This window comes from Dipodomys spectabilis, unplaced genomic scaffold (genome assembly GCF_019054845.1).
Source record: "Dipodomys spectabilis isolate Male_0828 unplaced genomic scaffold, ASM1905484v1 ptg000089l, whole genome shotgun sequence".
Taxonomy (NCBI): Eukaryota; Metazoa; Chordata; class Mammalia; order Rodentia; family Heteromyidae; genus Dipodomys; species Dipodomys spectabilis.
Genome location: NW_024870766.1, coordinates 17,523,157 through 17,547,655, shown reverse-complemented (window position 1 = coordinate 17,547,655; position 24,499 = coordinate 17,523,157). Strand labels below are relative to the sequence as shown.

Below are 24,499 nucleotides of genomic sequence, written 5' to 3'. Positions count from 1 at the left end.
CCAGTTTTCTAATGGTTTATTGGAGATAAGAGTCTCACAGACTTTCCTGCCTGGGCTGGCTTTGAACCATGATCCTCAGATCTCAGCCTCCTGAGTAGCTAGGATTACTGGCATGAGCCACCAGCACCCAGCAATGTTTATTTATTTATGTTGGTTGTGGTACATGAACTCAGGGCCCCAGGCACTGTCCCTGAGCAATTTTGCTTAAGGTTGGTGCTCTACCACTTTGAACTATGGAGCCACGTCCAGTTTTCTGGTGGTTAATTGGGGATGAGTCGCATGGACTTTCCTGCCCAGGCTGACTTTGAACTACAATCCTTAGATCTCAGTTTCCTAAGTGTGAGCCACCAGCACCTGGCTCCTCTACAATTTTTGATGGCAGAGGACACCTCCCCCCGCCCCCCGGCTGCACTGGCCATGAGAAACAATTGCTCTTCATCAGACTACAGTGCACATGGCCCCTGGCACAGAAGGTTGATCTGTCAACTTCTCTTACTCTGACTAGAAAATGACTTGCAGTTCCCTTACATGCTCCACCCAAGCCAGCTGGGGTAGCTACTGTGTATTAAATAATACAGCTTTTCTACTAGCTCACTTTCCTGAATCTCAGGATATTTGCATATGTGGAAAAATTAAGGCTTTTTTTCTTCCTTTTTGTGCTGGACATTTTCTTTCTTTTTTGGGGAATTGAACTCAGAGCCTGGGCACTGTTCCTCAGCTTTATCACTCAAAGTTGGCATGCTGCCACTTGAGCCTTAGCTCTATTTCTGGCTTTTTTGGGTGGTTAATCGAATATAAAAGTCTCAGGGATTTTTTTTCCTGGGCTGGCTTTGAACCATAATTCTCAAATTTCAGCCTTCTGAGTATCTAGGAATTACAGGCATGAGCTACCCATACCCAACAAATAAAGGCGTTTTTAATGAAAGCAAGTGCTGGGACCCTTCTCCTCCAGGGCACCCTGAGTTGACTCAGCACGGAGAAAGTTCACAGAGTTAGAACAGTTTGAGAAAGCAGAGACTCCATGTGTTAAGGGTTGCATCCCTGCAAAGGCTGTGAGCTTGGCTTGGTTACCTGGTTAATGCCTACAGTGCCATCACTCCATCGCATACCTTACTTACTTATTTATTTATTTTTGGTGCTGGTCCTGGAGTTTGAAATCAAGGCCTGGATACAGTCCCTGAACTTTATTTTTTCCTCAAGGCTAGTGCTCTGTCACTTGAGCCACAGCTCCACTTCTGACATTTTATTGGTTAATTGGAAATAAGAGTCTCAAATACTTTCTTGCTCTAGCTGGCTTTGAACCATGATCTTCAGATCTTAACCTCCTGAGTAGCTAGGATTACAGGCATGAGCCACCAGTGCCCAGGGGACACCTTGCATTTTATTTTTATTTTTTACCAGTCCTGGGGCTTGCATTCAGAGTCTAGGTGGTGTCTCTGAGCCTCTTTGTGCTCAAGACTAGGACTCTACCACTTGAACCACAGTGCCACTTGAGACTTTTTCTGAGTAGTTTATTGGAGATGAGTCTCACACATTTCTACCTGGACTGTCTTGGAACTGTGATCCTCAGAGCTCAGCCTCCTGAGTTGCTAGGATTACAGGTGTGAGCCACCGGCATCCAGCTGACACCCTGCATTTTGATTTACTCTGGATTTACTGTTTCTAAACAGCTAACCCAGAGCTTCTCAATTGACCAGTTCTCTAACATCTGCCCCGTCATACTAAGCAGCCAGCCATTAATGCCATTACCTGGCATTAATCACAGTGCAAATAACACATCTTGTTCAATTAATCATGGGTCAATCTACAATGGAAACACTACTCTGCCAGATTTATTAAACTGATAGACATGTCAGTGCCTCCTTCTCTTAGCCAAGGATAGGGTGACCTAAGCCCTCCTCGAGTTGTCACCAACCAAAATTCAAGGCCATTGTCCATTCCCTGAGGGAAGGCAGTGTGTTCTTGAGGATGAGACACCAGGGGAGACCCAGCAGCACGAGAGCATGACAAGCACGTGCACCTCTGCACAGTGGTAATGTCCATTGGATATGGTCAGCAGGGGAGGGTGACTTCTGAACCAGCAAGCAGGCAGTCTCATAGTCTTAGCAGGAGCACATGTGGCGTGAACACCACCATTGCTCCTTCTGCAGCTTCTCCTACAGCATTGTATCAGAAAGAAGCACCTGCTCTCAGAACCTTCACTTCTTCTGCTAGAAAACAGTCCTTAACGATTCTGTTTGAAGAAGCCACTTCACTGGCAGCTGCCAGGGAAATTGTCACAACACATCTATAAATGCAAATGAATATGAGTCACTTAGACCAGTAATGGTCACGGTTCCAGGCAGTGCACAATATATGCAGTAGCACTGGCCAGGTGTTGGAAAATTTGAAAAAAGAAGAAAACTAGTGGGGACCAGGAGCTGCAGCAGATCACACCTGTAATCCCAGTGACTCCAGAGGTAAAGATTGGAAGGATTAAAGTTTGGAGGTCTACCCCTCGGGTGTACTTGGGTAAAAATATGAGATCCTAGGAAGAAAAGGTAACAAAATAGGGCTGAGCTCAATCCTTACTAAAACACACATGCATGCATGCATGCATGCACATGTGTGTGTGTGTGTGTGTGTGTGTGTGTGTGTGCATATACACACACTGACAGTAAAACCAGTGGGAGGAAGCCAAGCGTTCTTTTCCTTCCCTTTTGAGCCTAATTTCATCACCTCTCAAGTTGGACTATTAATAAGAACTCCTAGCACAGGTGCCAGCTTTCTGGTTGGAGCAGAGAAGCCATGTTTTGTAAAATGATGCAAATGGTAAGAGATGATGATGGTAGCTGATTGCCACCTAAGAACCAGATCTACAAATAAAGATCACATGGTCTTTAATTATACAGACACCATTCATCTGCTAAGGTAATCTAGTCTTCATGGGCCTCGCTACACACTCTTGTCAGATTTCTGTGTGATCAAAGAAGGTATGGAGGCACAGCATGTGACAGGAGCTGGCTGTTCCTTATCTAAAAATGAAAAAGAGAAAGGGAACTGAAGGTAGCTAAACTGCAGCACAGGTTCTCCACCTCATCACTGCAGGCCCCAGGTAACAGCAAACCATCACCGCAGGGCTGTACCACTATCCTGGGCTTCTCCCCACCAGAGGCTGAGATTGGGAAGACTGGAGTTCAAAGCTAACCTAGGCATTGGTTGAGACCCATCTCAACCAATGGAAAGGTGAATACTGTGCTATGTGAATGTCATCCCAGCCATAGAGGAAGGATAAATGGAAGGATTGTGGTCCAGGCTAGACTGGAGGTGGGTACAGCAAAACCATAATTGAAAAGTAATGAAAGTGAGTTATGAGTCAATGGCTCACACCCAGAATCCCAGCTACTCAGGAGGCTGAGAACTGAGGATTGTGGTTTGATGCCAGCTGGGGAAGGAAAGTCTATGAGATTCTTAGCTCCAATTAAGTAGCAAAAGGCTGGAAGTGGAGCTGTAGCTCAAGTGACAGAGTGCTAGTCTTGAGCAAAAAAGCTCAAAGACAGCACCTAGGTCTTAAGTTCAAGCTCTAAAACTGGCACAAAAGAAACAAAAAGAAAGCAAAAGGGCTGGAAGTATGATTCAAGGGGTAGAGTGCCTGCCAAGTAAGCACAAGGCCCTAAGGTCAAACACTCATACTGCCCAGACCAAAATTTTAGGCTTCTGCCTCCTGTAATATAAATAAAACCCAAACTCTGGTCTCTCAAGTTTGGAGGGTTCTGCCTTTGTAGAGTATTGGAATAAACGGAAGGAAAGTATCAGGAGGAACTGGCAGCTGCCTGCAGCCTCATAGCCTGGGATCACCTTCAGTTCACTGGGTACCCAGCCACTTCCTGAGGCCTCCAAACCACTCCTCTCCTTTGAACAATGTTCTGCCCCACATAGGACTGGCGTGAAGTAAAGTCAGGTGCTTTCCTCCTCCCTGCTGTGGCTCTCTATAAGTGTAAAATGGTAATTTCCCATAGCACAGTTATCAAAAGCCCACTCATTTCATGCAAAGAAAGGGGGAGTAAAGAAAATTACAACACAGAATTCCTCATGACAGTGGTCTGAAGGTCTCTGGAACCACACCAAAGACATCCCAGATAGGTCCCCTGATTGGATGTGGCCAGGCCCAGCTCTTAGCCAGCGAAGGCCTCCTATCCCATCCTGGAGGCCTGTGAATCTCTGCCACTACTGAAGACCTGGGTCTCCTCTCCTCCAGCCTTTACTGCATGGTCTCACAGTCTCCCTTCTGGGATGACTGACAGAGGGGCATCAGTCATCTGGAAAATTCCAACCACCATCCCCACTAGTGATCTTCAGATAAACTTAGAATAAAATGTCCTTCCCTAAGTCTGAGATACTTTGGTTTGGAAAAATTACCCCAGGGAAAGTTTTTCCAGGATCCAAGCTGGCTGTGGCCACTGGGGCATCTTTACGGAACTGGATGCATGAAGAGTAGTGAGGTGTGCACCATCCTTCCTGTCAGGGCCCAGCCTCCATCCTGACACATCGAGTAGCAAAAGCTAAAGCTATTACATATATATACATATATATATATATGTATATATATGTATGTTACATATATACATATATATGTATATATATGTATATATACACATATGTAATATATATTACATGTATAATATATGTATAATAATATACATAATAATGTATAATAATATACATTGCTCAGGAATAAAAACCAGTATTTAGAGAGAGAATTTTCTGAATCAATATTTCTGTGGAACAGAAATATCCCCACCCCCACAATAGACAGAAAGCATATCTTAAAACAAGAGTAATGGGCTAGGAAGGTGGCTCAGTGGTAGAGTGCTTGCCTTACATGCCTGAGGCCCTGGGTTCGATTCCTCAGCACCATATAAACAAAAAAGGCTGGAAGTGGTGCTGTGGCTCAAGTGGTAGAGCGCTAGCCTTGAGCTGAAGAGCTGAGGGACAGCGCCGAGGCCCAGAGTTCAGACCCCATGACTGGACCAAAAACAAAAAACAAAAAAAACAAAAACAAAAAAAAACCAAGAGTAATTAAGAGCATGGAATTGGTATGCTCTTAACAGAACAGAAGAGAGCTCAGGAGTGCCACAGAGCAGAATAGTGAGGGTGCTTGGCTCCTGGTGCTGAAGGCAAACGAAACTGTTCAGGAAAAGATCGAAAGTTGGTTTTTTTTTAACCTCACACTATTAACCCACAAAACTTGAAGATCCAAATATAACATAAATACCCATAAAGCACAGAGAAAACATAAGAATTCTTTTATCACCTTAAGAAAGAGAAGGTCTTGTGTATGTGTATGGGGCTTGAACGCAGGACACAGAATCTCACTCAGCTTTTTCTTCCTGGTTCCCCCCCCACACACACACAGTTGACACTCTATCACTTGAGTCACACCTCCAGTCCAGCATTTTGATGGTTGATTAGAGATAAGAGTCTCTTGGACTTTTCTGCCCCAGCTGGCTTTAAACTTCAATCCTCAGATTTCAGCCTCTGAATAGCTAGGATTACAAGCATGAGCCATAGGCACCCTGCTCAGAGGAGGTTTGCTTAAGGAAGACACAGAGTAACAGGCCTTCCTCAGGGAAAAAAATGGATGCATCCAATGACATTCAAATGAAACAAAAAAATGTGCATGGAAACGGTGTCACAAACAAGATTAAAAGAAGAAAATAAAGAAGCTGGCAAATTGGATTATTCTCAAACAAACAAAAGATCAAAATCTAGAATGCATAGAGAATCCCCACAAATCAATACAAAGATTTAAAAGTATCAACCACAAAACATCAAAAGATGTATCAGTTTTACTGAGTGAAAATGCAATAAACACAAGAAAAATGCTTAAAATAACCAAGAAACAAGGGAAATACAAAATTTGAAAGATATACTTTATTCATACTATTGGCAAGATGTTTGTAAATGTTGGGCATTAATAGGGTGTGAAGAAAAGGGCACATTCCTACATTGCTGGTGGGAGTATAAATTAGTCAGCTACTTTAGAAGACAGTTTGGCAGAACTATTAAAATAGAAATACATATACCCAGCAATTCTACTTCTGGAAGAGATAGATACTAGTTCATGTGCCAAAAAGCATATATAAAAATAAAGATGTTGACCACCCATTAAAAAAAATAAAACCAGAAACCTCAGTGTCCATCAGTAAGTCAATAGAAAACTAGACCCTAGATCATTTTTGTGGAATAGTATGAAGCAGTTAAAAAGCATGAAAGGGCTAGAGAATGGCTTAAGAGGTAGGGTGATAGCCTACCAAGTGCAAGGTTCTGAGTTCAAACCCCAGTACTGTCACCAAAAAGGTTTTATTTTGATCTAAGTTATGTCTAATGCATGCCAGTGACTCATGCCTATATTCTTATCTATTTCAAAAAGCTGAGATCTGGAGGATCAAGGTTCAAAGCTAGCCCAGGCAGAAAAGTTCATGAGACTCCATTTCCAAAAATCACAGGAAAAAGCTGACCGGAGGTGTGGCTCAAGTGCCAGAACACCGGCAGAGCAAGCAAGCTAAGCAAGTAAGGATGAGACCCTGAGTTCAAACCCTAGTACCTAGTATTGAGATAGCTTGACACCACTATGCAGAGGCAGCTTGAGCCCCACCAGATGGATTTTGCAGGTCCTGAGAGTAACAAAAATGTTTGCTGTGAACACAGGCCTATCTACCCTGCCCCACATGCACACTGAGGCAAAGTCTGGGAGGAAGTTTCAGAAAGAGAGGTCTCCACCCCATTGCTACAGGGCAGTAGCTCCAAACAGAGACTGGGGAAGAAAGTGTGCTTCCTTTCTGAGCAAAAGAGCAAAAGAAGGTGTGTGAGGAGCAGCCACTTGTGCCTTTCTTCTGGGGCAGAGAGCCAGTGCCAGCCTGTTCCCAACCTACAGTGGCTGTCTACAGCACTGAGGGTTTGGAACTTAGGAAATCTTCACAGTAAGCAGGTACACATTTGGGACTCAGTACCCCACATCTCACCTGATCATCCCCTTGACCTCAAAAGAAGAGCCTTAGTGACCAAAGAACAATTGTAATGTATACCTCTGATCTCAAGCCCTGGCTGGGGCCTCCATCTTGTACCCCCTCACCCGATGATGTTAAATGGGGAATATGGTATGGCAGATGGGCCTGACTTCAATTAGTATGTGTATATTAATAGTACATTGTGATTTCTACAACAATACTGAAGTCAGCTAACCATTCCTCCTGTCTAACCCTTGGGAATGGGCAATGTTAGGTAGGAATGGGGCTGAATCTGCCACGCTCAGGCTGGGGGGAAGTTGGGGGGGGCGTTTCCTTCTACCTGTAGTAGCACAGTGGTTCTAGGGCCCTGGGAGATCAGAGCCGCAGATGACTCTGTTGTGTGTGTGGAAGGGGGTGGGGGCAGGGGAGAGGGGTTGATGTTAAGGTAGACATTGTTCTCAGGCAGAATACCTTCATTTATTTATTTTTGTGCAGGTTCTGGGGCTTGAACTCAGAGTCTTGGTGCTGCCCCTGAGCTTTTTTTGCTCAAGTTTGTGCTCTACCACTTGAGCCACAACACCACTTCCAGTATTCTTGGTAGATAATTGGAGATGAGTCTCACAGCCTTTCCTGCCCAGGATAGCTTCTAACCACAATCCTCAGATTTCAGCCTCCTGAGTAGCTAGGATTACAGGTGTGAGCCACCAGCACCTAGCTTCAGAATGCAGTATTTTAGTAGTTATATTTATTAATGGAGCTCATATTTATCCAGACCTGCACATGGCTGGCGCTCTACTGAAATCAATCGGCAAAAGCCTGGAACTCCTCTTTCCTCACTCCTGTGGCTACTGACAGTCTTTTATCCCAGTCCCATTTCCAATCCATCTGCATCTGAGAGGCAGGAAAGAAGCAGGCAGTCATTTGACAAGCTAGGGGGCCGGCACACCTGCCCTCCAGATGCAGAGAGCTTCTACAAAGAGTAAGACAATGTAGGTAACAAGCTTCCCCAAAGTACAATTCTCAGGGAGAGTGGGTTAGGAAAATAAATCTAGAGAGAAGAGTGGCAGATGGGATAGATGGATTCAATTAAGGCAAAGAACATCAAACAATTCTGGGACAACTTAGTTTAGTGGAGCATGTTGAATTCTCCTCACTGTCTCCAGGTGACTACTACCAACAACAGGTGGAAAGTAGGGTGCTGTTCACAGTACCCCAACCCCAGCAGCTCTCTTAAAATCCTCAGTAAGAAAGGTAAGATTTCCACTTCTCTTCCATTCACCACTGTGGCACAACTGTACATGCACTTGACTAATGCAGAGGGCATGTAAAATGCACACTGCTACAGAACCAAGTATGTTTAGACTAAATAGGTGTCTTCTACTGTCTTTTTTTTTTTCAGATGGAATTCCTTATTTGGTCTATGGGAGAGTCTCCTTTTTAATTAAACCAACTATTCCCATCCTTTTTCTAAGATAATAAAAACATCCCTTTATCCTCTTAAACATTAGTCTTGAGGGCAAGAGGGCACTATGCCTTTGCTAAACAGTTCATCTATAAACATTATACTATCATGCTTTAAATGACTGTTTTGAAGATGACTTTATATTCCTAATAAGGATTGTAAGAGTCATATTGCCTCCAACAGTGTTTCCAACCAAAAAGAATTCAGGTCTACAACAAATTTACCAGATATATAGCTGATATGTGTATGCGTGTGTATATAATAGTATCTATGTACCATGTTGGTTCAAACTAATCCCAACTGAGCTCATTGTCCATCCCAGGACAAGTGTAAATGTCTAGTAGATGATGATCAATGTTCTTCCTGTCTGGCTCCCAGTTAGGCAATTTAATTCACCTTTATGTCATCCAACCAACTGGTGTGTGTGTGTGTGTGTGTGTGTGTGTGTGTGTGTGTGTGTGTGTGTGTGTGTGTGTGTGTGTGTGTGTGGTCAGAGTTCTATGAAGTTGGAGTACACCTCAACTTTCTATGACAATTGGAAGAACTGGGGTGGAGACTACAGCACATCATTCTAACTGTGACAGTGTATATGTATTCTGATTATCAACTAATCATGGTGCTATATCCTAAGCCTTCTTTCATAGAGATCTAATTCATTATTAGATTTCAGCCCATGCTTTTGTGCGTCACAAAGTAAAATCCTCCCAGCTGGAATAAGGTGGAGACTGTCATACCATTTTCCAGACTTAAGTGTGGCATACATTAATGTCAAAATATAGAACTGTTGACTATTTCTCTGTAGCAGAGGGGTCCTGACTTCTGATGATAATCCATATTCAATATTTTGAATTCCCATTTGAGAAGACAGCTCTGGAAGTTAAAGTCACTGACTCCCAAAGTGTCAGATTACTGGCAAATTTCAGTTCGACACAACCTATTGGGCCAAAGACCTCAGATCCCATCCCTCCAGATGCTTCGTTCACTTGGTCCAGGGAACATAGGCTATATTCCACTTGCCAGAAGGAAGTCCAGTCTGCACTTAAGGGGTAAGGAGACTGGGTAAGGGCTGAAATACCAGGAGGCAGTGATATTCAGGGCCATCTTGGAAGCTACCTATACATGCTTCCTTGTACTCACAACATCAAAGAATAAGCACCAACAAGAGGAAAAACAAGAAAGCAGAATGGGAAGGGGAAAATGCTCCAGTATCTAAGTGCTTTATGCTTCTCTCCACTCCAAAAGCCAGCCAAATCACCTGCCCTGTGAGAGGAGCTCTTACTATCTCCCATACAGTTTCCTTTCATCCACCAGCACAGCCCCACCGAGGTCTAGCCTTTTATTTCTTCATACCATGAATGTGACAGCATGACTTGCTACAGCAGCCTAATATGCTGAATATTCCAGACACCAGAGCCAAAATAATGTAAGTCACACTTTTATTTTTTACAGTGTGGAAAGCCCCCAAGTGGTTCCCTATTGGCTGACAATATCATTCTTTAGGCATCTATTCAGTGCATTATTTGCCCAAATCTGTCATCCCCTGGTCCCCAGTAATAATCACAACCCCCAGTAAACCTCACTTTGTTGAGTGAGGTTTGTTTATAACCCTAGGTTTGTAAACCTAGGTTACACTCAGCTCAAAGCCTCTGATGACGTGATGGTTCTTCCTCCCCTGGCAAGACCAGACTTCCTCTTGCCATTGTAAATCCCTCCCAATTTCCAAGCTGCAGACAAGATTCCAGTTGCTCTGGGACATATTTTGTGATCCCTCCTAGCTATGTTTCAGTTGCTGCCATGCACTGGCCCCGCCCCAAGTGGTCATACTCGCTATATTGCCAGTCACTGCATGTGCCATGCTTCCCAGGCAGCTGGTAAGTTTTATTCCTTCCTTCTTCCAGAGGCCACTAGGCTGCCTCACTGGGAAGGCCAGGATGGGTCTCACTTGTTTTCCCCTCCAGAGGGAAGCTGGTCCATGAGAGGCAATGTTGATTGAGAAGACAGATGGATGTATAGGTGGAAGGACTGGATAGATGGATGGATGAATGGTTGGAAGGGTAAGGGGATGGATGGGTGATGAACAGATAGATGGATGGGAGTATGGATGGATAAGTGGATGGATGAATGGGTGGACAGGTGGGTGAGTAGGTATACAGGTAGATGGGTGTGAAGATGAATGGATGGTTGGATAATTGGAAGGATGGATGGGTACATAAGTGGGTAAATGGACAGATGGATGGGTGGAAATGTCAAGCACAGTGTCCACATATCTAAAGAGGCCAGTGAGTAGTATTTGTTAACAGTTCAATCCTTAAAGTGGGAATTGCACCCTATGGCATCTGAGCTCCTTAGGAGCCTCTCTAGAGAGGGCAAAAGTAAATGAGACAAGCCCAGTCTCACCAATATCACAGGTAAAGGTAACGGTGTAGCTCCTCCTTCATCACACATCCTAACACTGGCATGGAGTGCCAGGCAAGAGGTGGCACAACCAGGATGGTATTCAGTGTGAAACTTCAAATCAGCCAGTTGCAGGTGGATGGAGCCTGTAAACCTAGCTACTAAAGAGGCTGACATCTGAGGATCGCTTTTGAAAGCCAGGCTGAGCAGGAAAGTCCCTGAGATGCTTATCCCCATTTAACCACCTAAAAGCTGGCAATGGAGCTATGGTTCAATTGGTGGATCACCAGCCTTGGGCGAATAAGCTAAGAGACATCACTCAGGCCTGAGTATACACACACACACACACACACACACACACACACACACACACACACACACACACACACTTCAACTAAGTCTCAGCTGGGAACCAAACGAACAAGAGGGAAACGGCAATGCAGAAAAATTTGAGTTGTTCATATATTTTAGGTAATGACTATTAAATAAAATAAAAAAAGAGAGAGATCACAGAAGACCTTTTAGGAACTTTATTACCTACCCCTACAGACAGGAGAAAAATCTGTTAAAGCACCAAAGAAAGGTCCCAGATCCGTTGTCAGCCTAGCGCTCCCCTCCTCTCTGGCTGGAGGAAGCCCGATTTCGGAGGTCGGTGCGGGGATCTTCCGGGCCCCGTTCCCAGGAAGAATCGCCGGGCTCTGTCGGCGGGGCCGGGCCGCGAACCGTCTTCCCAACGCGGCGGATTCGCCGGCGAATTCCGGGGGATGCCGGAGGTTTCCAAGCGCGTTGCAGACGTTGCGCGCGGACCCGAGGCCGCCCGAGCCCGGGCTGGAGTTCGAGTCTCGCGAGCCGCGCAGGCTGGCGTGGAAGTTCCCCTCGCCCCCAGCCTCATCTCCCCCTGCCCACGGGGATCTCCCGGGTCCGTCGAGGTCTCCACCCGGGGAGGAGGCGGGGCGGGAGCTGCCGGCTGGGAGGCCCGGTCGCCGGAGTCCGCTCCTTGGCTCGGGCTGCACACCTGCGCGGCTCCGCCCCTGCAGCCGCGGGGTCCCCTTGCGGAGGGCGCCGCGTCCGGGGCGACCGGGACCCCCGGGGAAGGAGGGACCCGCGGCGTGCAAAACTTTGGGTCCTCCGGCGGCAACTCTGCCGGAAAGACCAGCCTTCCTCGGGCCCCGGCCCGCGGCGTCGCAGCATCGCCGCGGCCGGGCGACGGCGGCGTCTGCGCTCCGGCACGCGGCGCGGTCCGGACGGCGCAGCCCCTCCCCGGGGGGCGGGGGGGCGGGCGGGCGGGCTCGCGGCGGCGGCGGCGGCGGCGGCGGCGGCCGTGCGTGCGGCGCCGATCCAGCGCCCCTAGCGGCCGCGCGCACCGCCAGCCGCGCCGCGCCGCGCCGCGCCGCGCCGCGCCTCGCCGGGGCCGGGCCGGGCCGGGCAGGGCAGAGCGCCGAGCGCCGAGCGCGCGCCGGCCCCGCCCCCGCCCCCGCCCCGCCTCCGCCCGCCGCCTCCCTCCCTCCCTCTCCCCGCCCCCTTCCCTCCGCCGGTCCCTCCCGCCCTCCCCCTCCAGAGCAACTCAATGTCGGAACGTTCCGAAGATGACGTCGGAGCGTTCTCGAATCCCGTGTCTCTCGGCTGCTGCTGCCGAAGGAACAGGGAAAAAGCAACAAGAAGGAAGAGCAATGGCGACACTGGATCGCAAAGTGCCCAGTCCGGAGGCGTTTCTGGGCAAACCCTGGTCCTCCTGGATCGACGCCGCCAAATTACACTGCTCCGACAGTAAGAACCCCACCGCCCCCCCTCCCTTTATTACCCTGCAACCTCCCCATTCACCCGGAGCCTCCGGGAAAAAGTGTGTGTGCGAGAGGGAGAGTGGCCCCCGGTGTCCTCCATGCTGCTCCCTCTCCCCCCCTCTCCCTCTAAATAAATACACGCGGAGGCAGAGCATCAGTGCACCGGAGGCCCGGCTTCCAGGGCTGGCTGTCTGTCTGTCTGCCTGCCGGTGCCCGGCTCCCCGTGGCAGCCCGCGGGGTGGGCTTTCGCAGCCCCACGGTGTGATCTGTTTAAAAGGCTACTCTGTTGCTGCTTGCATAGTTGGGTTTTTTGTTTTTTTTTTGGTACCTATCTGGGCCAGGTAGATGTAAAATCCAGACTTGGGAGAAAACGTTACATTGTCAATTTTCGAAAGATTTTTCATCTACAGTATTTAGATCGATGTGTTTGCAAATAAACACACTCTCCCTCCCCCCTTGACTTTGGCTTTTTTCCCTCCCCCCTCCTTCTTTTTTTTTTTTTCCTCATTTTCTTTTTTTTCCTTTTTTTCTTTTTTCATCTGCAGATGTAGATTTAGAAGAGGCTGGAAAAGAGGGTGGAAAAAGCAGGGAGGTTATGAGGCTTAATAAAGAAGGTAAGTGGAGCTCCTGGCATTTTAGTGTTAGCATGTGTGGCAGATCTTCACAGGGTTTGGAATATAATGTGAATTGTTCTGCTGGGTACAGAGTGACTAAGGCTTGTCAAAAATTGAGCACGCCCAGGTGACTACTGCTGCTTCTCCTGTTAACTTCTTTCAAAGTCTAAATACAACTGGGGGGGAGGGGGGACTCACGGGGGAGACTATGGAAGGCAGAAGTTTGCTGCACTTGAGTTGGAGTCCACATTTGAACCTCCTGATGTGAATCATTGCCAAATTGGGGAGAGGGGGGTCTCTGAAATGAGGAGCAAGGCTCCCTTCAGCCTTCCAGTCTTCCCTGTGGGAAAATGCACAACCGGTTTAATCAAGCCCACATGGTCAGTCATTCCTGATGCCACTTCTTCAACTCTCTCCAATTGGAAACCACTGGAGGTGACAAACCTATGCAACAAGAGACACTTTCCCCACTTTGTGCTGGGTCACCATTGTCATGTAGTGACCAGGGTTAGGGGCATCTGGGTATATGGCCAGCCACACACCCCACTAGTTCATCCCCTTCCCCCAATCTCTGTTTTCCCACTTGGAAATATGGTACCTGAAATTGGACACAGTGAATAGATAGATCATTCCAGATCTAGACATGTGAGTGAAGCTGTAGTCTGTTGGTGCTGGTTGTTGAACACACTTGGTTGTCATAAATAAATCCTGTCCTGGGTGTGTTTGCAAGCCTCCAAGGTTAACTCTGGCCTATGACTTCAAATGGAGCAACTCGGGAGGCCAGATGGATGGATGGGTTTGTTTGAATTGTCATATACTGAGGTCTTACATACATAATTGGCTCAACTTGGAGTGCAAAGGGGCAGAAGAAATGGATGGGAGGTATATCCAAAGTTCATATATCACTAGGCCACGGGAGCATGGTTCACCCAACAGTGGATGGATATAGTCCCCCTTCTGAAAGGGGATGTTACCCCAAAAGCAGTGGAAACCTGCTTGGAAAGATGGAACCCATTTTTAGATTGACACCTACAGACATGTGGATTTCTTTTTTTTTTTTGGGTCCGGTCATGGGCCTGAACTCTGGGCCTGGGCGCTGTCCCTCAGCTCTTCAGCTCAAGGCTAGCGCTCTACCACTTGAGCCATAGCACTACTTCTGGCATTTTTCCTTTTTGCTTATGTGGTGCTGGGGAATCAAACCCAGGGCCTCAGGCATGCAAGGCAAGCGCTCTACCACTGAGCCACCTTCCCAGCCCAGACATGTGGATTTCTGTGTCCAGTGATTTCCTGACCATCCAGTGAGAGGAAAATCTTTACTTCAGAAAAAAATAACACAGAGGTTAAAATGCATATTCCAAGGAGAGCTCTTTAGCAGTGTTTCTGCTAATTAAGCACTTTGGGAACAAAACATTATTCTAAAGATGTTTGCTTCTCAGTATCTTAGTGTGATCTTGACGTGTGTTTAGGATGCACAGGGGAACGATATCAAGTGGACTTCTTACAAGTGGTGGCTTATTTGTGCTAAATGTCCATGGTGTTGGCCCTGGGAAGGTGGTTTTTCTCTGCTGACAAACTCTTGATATCTTTACAAGCTTGTAGGATTGAGTTATTACACCCTTCAGCTGTGTGTCCAAGGAAGACGATGAGGTTGTGAAAACCTTGAAGTTCAAGTTGAGTAAAGGTCATGGTACTGTGTGGCACAGAGCTGCCATCTTGTGGGTCAGGGGGGATGCATTATTTTGTAGTCATCTATAATACATACAACTCCTCCTCCCCTTCTTTTTCACAAGATTCTTGTTTTCAGATTCTCTTTGCCTCCTGAGAAATGGGTTCTTCTAAGCAAAAAAAAGGAAAACCTCTTTTCTCCTCTAAAGTCACAAATGGTACATCCTGCTTATTAGGTCCTTTGTCCTGTAAAGGTACAAAGATTTAGCTCCTAATTATATGCATTTGCATTTAGGATGCCTACTGTTCAAACCATGCAATCGCAGACTTCACCAAAATAGCAATGGATGGGCTTAATCTCTTCATTCCTGGTGGAGGAGCTTAGTGAATAGTTAGTTCCTGACGTCCTGTCACATGTATGCACATGATTCATTTTTGCAGATCAGATATACATATACTTTACCCTGTGGTGAGGAACTTAGGGGATGAGACCCTATTTAAGCCTGCTTGGTGGTCTTAGGCTCACCATGGGCCTCCTCACTGGAGCTGGCTTGTGGAGGTTCTGGTGTCAACATGTGTTGATAGATAGGTTACTGCAGGACACAGAGTGGCCTATGTGCTACTCAGTCTGTATGTATAAACGTACATGACTGACTATGGTGCTGTTGACAGTAAACGGGTCTTGAGAAATCTGGGCTTTCATTGGCAATGAATGCACGAAATACAGTTTAGGAATTCTAGTTGAGAAACAAAGGGTTGTATTTTTGAGATAAAATACACTTAACCTGAAATTCACTACATTATTTCTGAGAGTACATTTCAGTGGTTGTAGGTACATTTAGTGTTATACAGCCATCATCACTATCAATTTCCCAACATTTTCAATATTCCTATCAGAAACTCTCTGATCATTATACAATAACTTCCTATTTTCCCCTTCTTAGTCCTAGTGTCCTAGTTTACCTATCATTACCTTCTTCTAGATGCCTCATCACAGTAATGGAATCATACAATTTTGTCCTTTTTGGCTTCTTCCATTTGGAAGATGTTTTCAAGGTTCATCTATGTTGTAGCATGTATGAGCTCTTCATTCCTTTCAAGGCTGAATAATATTCCATACTATATATACTACATTCTATTTATCCATTTATCTGTTGATGGACATTTGAGTTATTTCCATTTTTCCTCTAGTGTGCTGCTGTGAACATTGGTGTGACATGCTATTTTTTTTTAGACCAAACTCAGGAAGGGAAGTTAGTCTGGAAATGTGAAATAAGAGTCATTTACCTTCTACCTCTCTAGCCACAATCTCAGAAGACAGAGCAAGCAACTGAATTTTTTTTGGGGGGGGGTGTGTATGCCAGTTCTAGGTTTGAACTCAGGGTCTGAGTTTTATACTTGAGCTTCTTTGCTCAAGGCTAGTGTTTTATCACTTGAGCCACAGTTCCACTTCTGGCTTTTTGGTGGTTAATTGGAGACAAGATCTCACAGATTATCCTGCCCAGGCTGGCCTTGAGCCATGATTCTCAGATCTCAGGCTCCTGAGTAGCTAGGATTACAGGCGTGAGCCCAGCTGGTTTTTGTGAATAACTTGTTTCTTTCCCATTCCTATCTTTGATTCAGGTTTCCACCTGTATCAAGGTGAAATGTTAGTTGAATTATTTGAAATCTCCACAATAAATTCTTCTCATCAATAGTATCATCCCATCCAAAATTACCTATAATTATGGTCAAGAAGAATTTAGCAAATACATTTGGGTCTTGCCCAATCAGCACCTCATTTCCAAGCTGAGGCTAATTCCATTCTGAGATATACTTACAAGGATTCTATCCAGAGCAGCCTGGGTGAAGAGACAGTCTGGTGTTCACTTGCTGAATGTTGGTGTATACCCTGGGTAGCATTTCCCCATTTCTGGGTCTGTGCTCCCATCTGTTAAGTAAGAGGGCAGGACTGTCCTCCACTGTCCTTCGACCTATGCCCCATTGTTGGACATACCTACCTTTGAGAGATGCAGTTAGACCAGACATGCTGTTTCTAAGCAAACTTTAAAAGTAAAGCAAGCCATCACATTTAAAAGACCTTAAAACACTTCAGAAATATTGAGAATACCGGGTACGTTTTTCTCCATTTTTGACTTCTTAGTGGCAAAAATGACAGCACCTCATACACAAGCACCGTTCACATACAAATAGCTGTGAACCCTTTTGGCCCCCAGAAAATGAGGGTCTGAGTGTGAAACTCAGTGTAACATGTTTCCTCTAGTGGGGAGGATGTTGACCTCAGTTGGCCTGAATCAGTGAAGATGTCAGCTTTCTTAAGAGGAGGGTCCTAGTGACCTTGGTACCTAACCAGACCTGTAGCTATGGTAGGAAAGTCCATGCTAGGTCATTCTTCTGACTTTTCAAGATCTCTCTCTTTCTCCCTTCCCTCCTCCCCCTTCTCTCTTTCTCTCTTCATGCAAATTGAGGGAAACATTTCTGATTTAGAGATGTTTTTCATTTCTAATTTCATCATCCAAACTTTTTGAAAGAGATGCCTATTTATGATTCATATGGCTCTAAAGTGTCCTTGACTGTAAGAGCTAATAGGGCTACTGCGGGGATTCATAGAGATAACACAGAAGGGCTTAGCATGTAGTATATGCCTACAGAATGTTTGCTTTTGTCCCTTTTTATTGTTGTTATGACTGTCACCATCATTTATTAATGAAGCTAGTTGTAGAAAACTTTATTATTCTAATTAACTTGGATTTTTAACTAATCTGTGATGAAGGGAAAACATATGCTGTATCAGGAACTCCATTTTTAGAGCCAAGCATTTTGTCACAATTTTATAAAGCTAATGATTTTTTTTAGAACAAAGATTTCTTTGGACATCACAGTTTTGTTTTTTTTTTATCGGTCGTGGGGCTTGAACTCTGGGCCTGGGCGCTGTCCCTCAGCTCTTCAGCTCAAGCCGAGCGCTCTACCACTTGAGCTACAGCGCCACTTCTGGTTTTCTGGTGGTTTATTGGAGATAGGAGTCTCACGGTCTTTCCTGCCCGGGCTGGCTTTGAACCGCGATCCTCAGATCTCAGCCTCCTGAGTAGCTAGGATTACAGGCGTGAGCCACCAGCACCCGGCTGGACATCACAGTTTTTAATGGTGTGTAACTAGTAAGTGGCCCTTGGTAAGTCTTATTTAGACCTGAAGAAAAGTACTTTGGGCTAAGTAGAGGCCTACAAAGTTTTTTTTTTCCCTCCTCCTAGGGACTAGGAGATCTAAAAAAAGTGTGTGTGTGTGTGTGTGTGTGTGTGTGTGTACACGTGTGTGCAGCATATGCCAGTGTGTGTGTGCACGTGTGTGCAGCATACGCCATTACTTGAGCTTGGACTCAGGGCCTCTGCTTTTTCACTCAAGGCTGGCATTTCACCAGTTGAGCTACAGCTCCACTTCCAGCTTTTTGGTGGTTGTTTTAGTGGTTAATTGGAGATGAGTCTCATGGACTTTCCTCTTCAGAATGGCTTCAGATTGTGATTCTCAAATCTCAGCCTCCTGGGTAGGTAGGATTACAGGCATAAGCCATGATTGCCCCATGAGATATATATCCATATCTGTAGATATCTATCAATCTATCTATCTATAGCTATCCATCCATCCATCCCATAGATCTCATTCTCATTAGGGTCTCTTAAAAGCCCACATATGTAAGTTTGGACACATGATGTGATCTGATGTAGGTAAATATGTGGAGTACTTGGGGCACAGGAAGTTCTCACTGTGCTTGTAAGTGCTCTCTGTCCCCTGCATGCCAGTGGAAATGGGCTAGAGCACAGTAGGGCACAGTGAACATGGTGATGTGTTCTGCCCAGGTTTAGAACTCTTGCAGTTAGGACCAGATGGGAGCAAAGAGACGGATGAAATATTCTGTTCTAAGCTGGAAGCCAGAGACAAGCCCTGGAGATTTATGGGAAACTGTATCCAGCTTCCCTTTATCACTGAACAGACAACTCCGTTATCTATGTTAATAGGAGATGGGAAGACACTGAAGTCCACAGATTACACAGATAAACCTCATTTTCACCATTAATTTCAACTTCTTTCTCCATTAACTCACCTTCCTCCCCCTTTGCTAACAAGTAACATCTGTTACCTTTGGTCATTCATTATCATCTCTTCTCTTGCCCAGGGTGGAGGGTGGAAGGACCAGGAGAGATGGAGCAGCTGAATGGTGGTAGGGAGGAAAGATGAAAATTCAGGGCTTGGAGAATTAATAAGCTTTACATCTGCATCAAACTAATGAGCAGAAGATATTTCATGACCCAAACAGCAAAGCCAAGAATAGACACCCTGTTATTTGGAAAATACTATGCTTCTGTAATGAGTGTCTTATCATACATGCAAGTATTCCCATGTGCCTGGTACTAATGTGGAGGAAAGTGGCTTGTGGGCTGGAGGTGTGGCTCAAGTGGTAGAGTACCAGCTGTGAGCAAAACAGCCAAGTAATTGCAAGATGCTCTGAGTTCAAGGCCCACTACTGGCCCATGAAAATAATGTGGCCCTGGGTCCTTCCAGAGCAGGAAGTTAGATAGGATGGGCACACTAAAATTCTGTACACAATATTATCTTTCATGCTTCAATTTGGTTAGGTCAGGGGCCCATTAAGGGTCATTTTATGAAACTATTAGGTTTGTGATTTGGCTTCACATGCATGTGTGTATGTGTGACGTGCTGGTTCTAGGGCTTGGACTCAGGGCCTGCGCACTGTCCCTGAGCTTTTTTGCTCAAGGCCACTTAAGCCACAGCTCCACTTCCAGCTTTTGGTGGTTAACTTGAAATAAGAATCACAGGGATTTTCTTGCTTTGAACCACAATCCTCCAGTCTCCTGAATAGCTACGATTATGTGTGAGTCCAGGTGTTTGAGCTTTCTTTTTTTTTAAACAACATAAATAACCCATGTTTCTGTTTGTTTTGGCTTTTTAAAAAAAAAAATCTTCGAAGATGTAGACTGTTACCACACATTTATCTAAAAGTTACTTTTAATTTTTTTGGTGGGTCACTGGGGTTTGAATTCAGGGCCTTGCGTTTGCTAGTCCAGTTCTCTACTACTTGAGCTATGTCTCCAGCCCATTTTGCTTTGCATGTTTTTCATGTGCTTTGACCTGGGCCAGCCTTGGATTCTCCTATCTCCATTTCCCAAGTAGCTGGGAACGGGCTGGGATGTAGTTCAGTGGCAAAGCACTTTGCTTAGCTTTGCAACATCCTGGGTTTGATCCCCAGTACCAAAAAAGAAAAGACAAAAGAAAAATACAGTTAAAAAACAAACCCAAACCAAGTAGCTGGGAATACAAGTAGGAGCCACCATGCCTGGTCTAAAAGCTATTTAAAAAATAATGTTTGGGGCTGGGAAGGTGGCTCAGTGGTAGAGTACTTGCCTTGCATGCATGAGGCCCTGGGTTCGATTCCTCAGCACTATGTAAGCAGAAAAGGCCAGAAGCAGCACTATGGCTCAAGTGGTAGAGCACTGGCCTTGAGCTGAAGAGCTGAGGGACAGTGACCAGGGCTAGAATACAGGCCTCATGACCGGCAAAATAATAATAATAATAATGTTCCTAAGTTTCAAAATTCAACATAGTGTGTATAATAGTGGAAAGTAAGTCTCCTTCTCTGTCTCCATTTACCATCCCCACGTAACTGCCAGGACAGCCTATGTGCATTTGAGTAGATTCATATGTATTGTGGTTTTTTCCTTGTTCCTACATGAATGACAGGAAGCTCTCAGTGTGGTTTGTCTTTCACTGCTGTGGGTATCAGCTCAGAAAAGGCCATCACACTCTCCTCATGATGTCTGCACCAGGGAAGCCTCTGGTGTCACACCCACATGGCATTCTTGGCATCTTCCATTCATGGAGCTAGCATCCCACTGGCCAGCTCTGCTCTGGTGTCTGAAAGGGAACAGCGAGGTGCTGGTGGTGGGTGTGGCAGGATAGCCTGCTATAGGATAGCGGTTCAGTAAAGCCCACTCTGAAGAAATTTTGCTTCTGCCAGACATGAAAGATGAATGGAAGCTATCCATGTGTGGAGTTTGTCAGGATGGTGTTGAAGGAAATGATGTATGAAGGTCCAAAGCAGTGAATGTAGAATGTTCTAGAAACTTAACTATCAGAGTAAAGATAGTGGAACCAAGGGCAGTATAGGCTTCCTCACCAGTGGCAATGCTGGCATGCTGAGCCAGGTGTTTTTGTGTGGTGGAGACTGGTTTAAGCAGTGTCCTCTTCCCATTAAATTCCGGTGGTGTTCTTCTCCAAGTTTAGAACATCAGAATTGTCTCTACACAGTGCCAAATGTCCCCTTGGGAGGTAAAATCACCTTGGTAGCACCCTGGTGACTCTAAAGTTAAAGAGGTAAGAACACGAGCTAGGCACTGGAGACTCTTGCCTATAATCCTAGTCACTCTGGAGATGGAGGATCTTGGTTTGAAGCCAACCTGGGCAGGAAAATTCCTGAGACTCTTATCTCCACTTAATCAGCAAAAAGCCCGAAGTGGAGCTGTGGCTTAAGTGGTAGAGGACCAGCTTTGAATGAAAAAGCAGAGAGAGACCCAGAAGCCCAAGTTCAAGCACCAGTCCCAGCACACGTGCACGTGCACACACACACACACATGTGAGAACACAAGAAAAATCATAAAAGACAGAATAGCCTGCTATTATCATGTCTTGAGGCTACAGCCTGTATCAGGCAGTCTTACCAACTACTCAGCAGAACTTTCCCACTGTGACCACCCCCTGGTGCTGGGCTGCATCTGGGAGGGGCTACAGAGAGAGAGAGGAACTGTCCTCCAGAGGTTTCCCAGGGGACTGCTCCAAACCTTTGGTTCTGTCCCAGGTCAGCGATGACAATATAACATACACAGTCTCATTGTGGGAGGCCCAGCCTTTCCTCACTGAGGGGAGAGGGGACCCCCCCCCCCACCAAAGCACTGATTCTGATAATGATGGCACTTATTATTCGCTGGCCCCTCATGTCAGAAGCACCATGGCAAAGCATTAAGGATTTCCGTTTATATTGGAAGTCAGGCTGGAAATACGAGTGGCGTTCTCTGCAGTTTGATTACCCGTGGGATATGTCTGGAATGGAGATGCTCACCACGGAGAGCGGAGCAGCTGGCTTCAACATTTCCATGTTAAGGACTGGAAAATAGGGAGAGCGGGGGAAGGTCTGGCTCCTGAAGGCTTCTGATCTGCATGCCACTGGTCCACAGCACCGTTTAGGACAGTGGGGCCATCTTGACTCCTTCTAGCAGCCTGCGTCTGCTGGCTGACTTAGGAAAGTTAGGCAGATTGGCTTTAGCATGCTTTTCTGTGTAGGTTTAAATTTATGTCCTCTGCTCTCATCTTGCCATCAGGGCATGTGTTTCATTCATGCCATCCTTCTGAAGTGGCCAGAGCACATAGAGACCTTGTCCTTACCAAGCCCTTTTCTTTTTTTGCCGGGGGGCGAGGTGGGGGGGTATAAATCTCTTTTTTAGTACTGGGGATCTAACCCAAGACATTGCACTTGCTAGGTAAACTCTCTCTGCCTTTGAGCTACAGCCCAGCCTAGCCAAGTCCTGAGGTAGCCCAGTGTTTACTCAGGACCTGTAGGAGACATGTGTTGGTCTAACTAGAAGGGAAACAGAGTAGGCTTTTTCTGAAACTGAGTGGCAAGAATTAAACATGATGCAGTGTTCAGGGATGATGGCTCCCAGCTAATGCTGGCTGGCTGGCTTTCTCTTACTGTCTTTTGTGGCAGGGCACAAAGTGGCTGCTTCTACCCAGTGGACTTGGGTTTAGACTTCAAGGAGCTTGAGTCATGAGGAGAACTTGGAAGTCCCTTCGGGCAGGTGGGCTGAGCCTGTCAGAGACTACACCTGACTGGAGTGTCACTGTGGTCAAAGCATTGGCTTTTATGGAGATGCTTTATTCCTGTGGTTTCAGAACACGATTCCACTTGTCGATTTTTAAAGGATTGGGTGCTTGAGGGGGAAAAAAAAGAAACTAAATAAATACTCGGGCAGGTCATCATCACAGGGAAGATAAAAGTGGGTTGGTGATAGACTCTTTGAACACAGAAGTGGTTATCTGTCCATGTACCCACTGGGAAACTAGCCATGGGTCTGTGAACATTTAACATTTCAAGGACAGCCTCCACCAGGGAACCAGTATGCCAGCAGGTCATGGAGTCAGGGCTGGGTTTGAGGTGGAGGGCCAGGACTTCCAGTGTGGGGACACTATCACAGGTGAACCCAGAATCTCAAGGGTCCTTGAGACAGGTTCCCAGACTGGCCACAAAAGGATAAAACATTGTATGAATCCACTTATGTGCCGCTCCTAGAGTAGTTGCAGTTCATAGAGACATTGAAAATGGAGAAAGGGGAAGGGGGTTGCTATCTAGTGCATACAGTTTCATCTAGGGAAGCTGAGGAGCTCTAGAGATGGACGGTGGCCAACATCACATTGGGAATGTACTTAATGTCACAGAACTGGGCAGTAAAACCGCCTACAGGGGTAGGTTCTGTTACTTTTTTTTTTTTTTTTGTTACACACACAGAAAGTCAATTGGTATTGCACGAGTACGAGTTTCAAGCACTTTGTACCTGTGTACTAATCAGGCATCCAATAACATCAGCTTTGGGTATGATTATCGTTATTTTTACCCCATGTGCCACTTTTAGGAGACAGAGTGTTCTCACTTCTTTGAAAGTGTGCCTGGGCTTCCAGTCCTCTTTTATCAACATTTATGATCTTGGTTCTTTAAGGACTCGTGGAATGAAAGCAAATAGAGTTGGATTGGTCCCTGCTCTTTAGTTTCCGGATGAGTCTTGGAGACTGATGGGGAACACAGCAGCCAGGGAGGCATATTTCCAACAAGACTGCTCAGTGTCTCCCTCTGGGGAAGTGGCTCGAAATATCGCCCACCCTGAGGATTGCTTGGGAACCTTTTTTTTTTTTTTGTATTGCAGTTTGAACTCTGGAACTCATCCTTGCCTAGGTAGGCACTGTACTGCTAAGCCATGCCTCTAATCCTTTTTTTGAGACAGGGTCTCACTTCCTGTCCAGGACTGTGATCAACCTATTTTAAGCCTCCTATCATAGGTAGGATGGCAGGTGCATGTCACCACACCCAGTTTCTTCAGTGAAGATGGAGTCTCATGGACTTTATTGCCAAGGCTGTTCTGGACCCATGAGTCTCCCAATCTCATTGCTGGGATGACAGGCACCCTCCACTGCATTTAGTTATGGGTTGAGAAGGGGTCTCGGAAACTTTTCTGCCTTTGCTAGCCTTAAACCACAAGTCCTAGGATTACAAGCGTAAACCACCCGTGCCTAGCTGGGAAGTTGTTTTGATAGCAAAGATTGTGACTGCAAAGGCATAGGTAAAAACGCTCTGGAGAACTCCGTAAGTACTTTTTCTTTTTCTTTTGCCGCTATCATGACTTGAACTCGGGTGTCATGGTCTCGCTTGGGTTGCTTGCTCATGGCTGGTGCTCTACCACTTGAGCCAGTCTCCAGTCCATCTTTTTTTTCTCATTAATTGGAGATGGAGTCTAATGGGCTTTTCTGCCCAGACTGGCT

At 46.0% G+C, this 24,499-nt stretch overlaps 1 protein-coding gene across 5 annotated transcripts in view; it reads left to right on the top strand.

The window, feature by feature from the left end:
* Positions 1-12,375: 12,375 nt before the first annotated feature.
* Atxn7l1 (ataxin 7 like 1) overlaps positions 12,376-24,499 on the top strand; it is a 249,318-nt gene continuing 237,194 nt past the window's right edge. For 4 of the 5 annotated variants that reach the window (XM_042684655.1, XM_042684653.1, XM_042684657.1 and 1 more), the window contains exons 1-2: positions 12,409-12,612; positions 13,172-13,240. In XM_042684655.1, coding sequence (XP_042540589.1) covers positions 12,432-12,612; positions 13,172-13,240 — 250 coding nt within the window. In that variant the 5' untranslated portion in view covers positions 12,409-12,431. Of the gene's footprint in view, positions 12,613-13,171; positions 13,241-24,499 lie in introns of all 5 variants that reach the window. The other variant, XM_042684656.1, reaches the window with a different exon arrangement.